General features: G+C 32.1%; 1 protein-coding gene across 1 annotated transcript; it reads right to left on the bottom strand.

Annotated features, from left to right (window-relative positions):
- Positions 1 to 231: 231 nt before the first annotated feature.
- LOC101491230 (carboxylesterase 1-like) lies at positions 232 to 1562 on the bottom strand. Its single transcript, XM_004496580.4, has one exon. It carries the CDS (start codon positions 1332 to 1334, stop codon positions 330 to 332), a length of 1005 nt encoding a protein of 334 aa, XP_004496637.1. The 5' UTR covers positions 1335 to 1562; the 3' UTR covers positions 232 to 329.
- Between the last annotated feature and the right edge of the window lie 1494 nt (positions 1563 to 3056).

Raw genomic sequence — 3056 nt, forward strand, 5'->3', positions numbered from 1 at the left:
CGCTCTTCTAGTTTCTAGAGCAAAAGAGTTATGGTCGATGATAATTAAAGTATGTTCAATTAACATATAAATGTTTAATAAAATCCATTAACTACTTCAATCGTTTAACAAACATGCTAAGCATCTTTAACATTAAATGATTTTTTACTTTGAATTGGCTCTATGATGTCGCATAGAAATTAAAATATTAACGATATTAATTTACGAGAATCCTTGCATAAAACCCCCTCAAAACTTAAAAATTATTTTCATATTGATGGATAATAAGACTAACATATTACATGAAGCAAACTAGTACGGGACAAAGTATTGAGCAGATGAGTCATCATTCATGAATAGAAACTCTTCACTAAATGAAACACCTTTTGAGACATGGAAGGATCGCCAATGAAAATGCCATGTCGACCTCCAGTGTAAAATTGTCCCACCACATTGACACTTTTGTCCTCAAGCAACTTCAGCAATTCCCTCTGACGATCCACAAGTTGATCCCCATCACACCCAAACACCCCAACCTTCCACCCAAACAACCTTATCTGATCCAAAACCTTAGCACCACCATTCACCGTCGGATTAGAATACTCATGGTCACGATTAGCTCCTACAGGCAACGACAAATTCCACATTAAATCAGTAACGACCAAAGGCAGATTCCAATCCTTCTCGAGTCTAATCTCAGATGGAGTCCTCTTGGTCCCACCAAAAAACGGTTGAATCAATATCAGCCCTTTGATGTTAAGCGGTTTAATCTGATCAACAATTGCAGCCGCACGTAGACCCGCGGTGTAGGCAATATTACCCCCGGCACTTTCCCCCATGAGATAACAACGAGAGTAATCCACGTGGCGTGTCAACCACGGGTCGTTGGAGGATTTGATCCAGTGAAGCACTTCCACGGAGTCTTCATACGCCGCGGGTAGACGATGTTCTGGAGCGAGGCGGTATTCGAGTGAAACGACGACGGATTGGGTTTGGTTGGCGAGGTTGGCGCAGAAATCGTGAAAATAAGTAGAAGCTGCGCTGTAGAAAATGAAGCCACCGCCGTGGTAGAAAACAATGAGGGGTAGCTTGGAGTGTGTTTTGTGAGGTAGGTAGATCCGAGCCCAAGTGTGTTTCAATTTGTTGATGGGGAGGTCTTTGGAGAGAGCGGGTGTGGGGAGATTGGGATCGGGTGAGGGTTGGCTTTGTGGAGGTGTTTGTAAGCGCGTGAGGGTGCCGTCATGGTTTAAGATTATGTGGAGTGCTTTGTAGGGATCCATATCTGATGAGTTAACAAGCAAGAGAAGGAGATGGAAACAAAATGCAGTAATAACAATGCGTATTGACACAGACATGGCTAATACTAACTAATTAATAGATAAGATATTTTATTATCACTGGAAAGTGGAAACCACTCAGTTATGTAATAAAGCTCTCGAACTATTCAAGATTTGAACTCATGTGATATTTATTATTTAGTACTGCAACTGCAACTACTAGAGAACACTGAACAGTGACTTTAAAGTTATTTAGTGAAGGCAAATGTAGAAACGGCTGCTACTGCCTCGTGAAACAAGTAATAAACAATGGTGTTTCTTGTGTTGGTGGCTATAAAAGACAATTCACAACAGCTGGCGGTAATAATTTTAGTGCATCTATGATTTCAAATTTAAATAGTGTTATCGAAAATAATTTATTTTAATTTAAAATTTAAATTTGTAGTCTTTGAAGTTCTGAAATAATTTTTATATTAAAATTTTATAATCAATTTACTTTTAATTAAAATTAATTTATTTAAAACCAAATTTCGTAATAGGAGGAATATCAAATGAATCATGGAAAGATATCTAGATATTAGACAAAAGAAGTAAAGTTTAAACAGTGTGTGCTGTGAGGTTGGAAAGTTTGCAAGTGGAGAAATCAGTAAGAAAAATGATGTGTACACTCAAGAAACACTTGTAAGAGAGAAAAAATAAAATAAAATAAAATAAAACCGTGAGATATATTTGTGATGTCATAGAATATAGTGATAAAAAAATTTAGAAAATTAAAAAAATTAAAGGTGTATAAGATACTAATATTTTTTTACTAAGATAATTCAAATAATTTATTATTTATTATTTTTTTAATTTTATCTTTTATAATTTTAAATAAATAATTTTAAAATGGAGAAATTACGTCAATCTTCTCTAAAATTTACTTAAAAAGCACAATATTTCCCCCTTGAGGTAAACATTAATCTTTCTTAAATTTCTTTTAAAATGACAAACAATATCATTTACTTTAACATAGTTAATCTCCTATTAACACTTTCACTTTTATCAATAGTTCATCTATGTAACCAAGACCTTTCACTTTGTTCAAAGTATCAATCACATATCCAAATTCTCTAACTTTAGCCCAGAAAATATAGGATAACATTTACTGCTCTTGATCTGCGAGATTAATCTAGCACTCCAAAAGTAAAGTCATGTTCTCTCTTTATGCTTTATTTTTAGTTTTTTCCAAAAAATTTAAAACAGACAAATGAAAATATCGTTTGATGAGTGTCACATGTTGTTGTTCACTCCTCATGTATTGCCCACCGTTACCATAAACCTATAATTTGTTGATTTTTATGTACGGAAGTTTAATTAATTACAATCAACTTACTGCTTCTAACATTCAATTAAATTTATATTTGGCACATTTTAACATAAGAATTTCCAAAATAATTGCTTCTTATATTTGTGACCTACTTGATTAAGTTGATTGTTATTTTGTCGATCGAAATATTGAATTGTGGAATTATGTACAATTACGAGTTATTCCAATTAAATAACATTTCTTTGAAATCTATGAAATGAAATGGGCTAAGAGACAAACATCAATTTAGTTGCAGAAAAACAGATATATAAATGAAAAAAAAGTATTTTGTTGTTATAATATTTAAGATATTTTTAAAAAAATTAAAATTTTTATTTAATAATGTCAATAGATAATTTTAAGTATAAAATTATTCAATTATTTATTTAATTTATATATATTTTTTGTTAATTTATAATATTTAAAATATAATAAATTAATTTTAAAAAAGC

The sequence above is a fragment of the Cicer arietinum genome, chromosome 4 (assembly GCF_000331145.2).
Source record: "Cicer arietinum cultivar CDC Frontier isolate Library 1 chromosome 4, Cicar.CDCFrontier_v2.0, whole genome shotgun sequence".
NCBI classification, from domain to species: Eukaryota; Viridiplantae; Streptophyta; class Magnoliopsida; order Fabales; family Fabaceae; genus Cicer; species Cicer arietinum.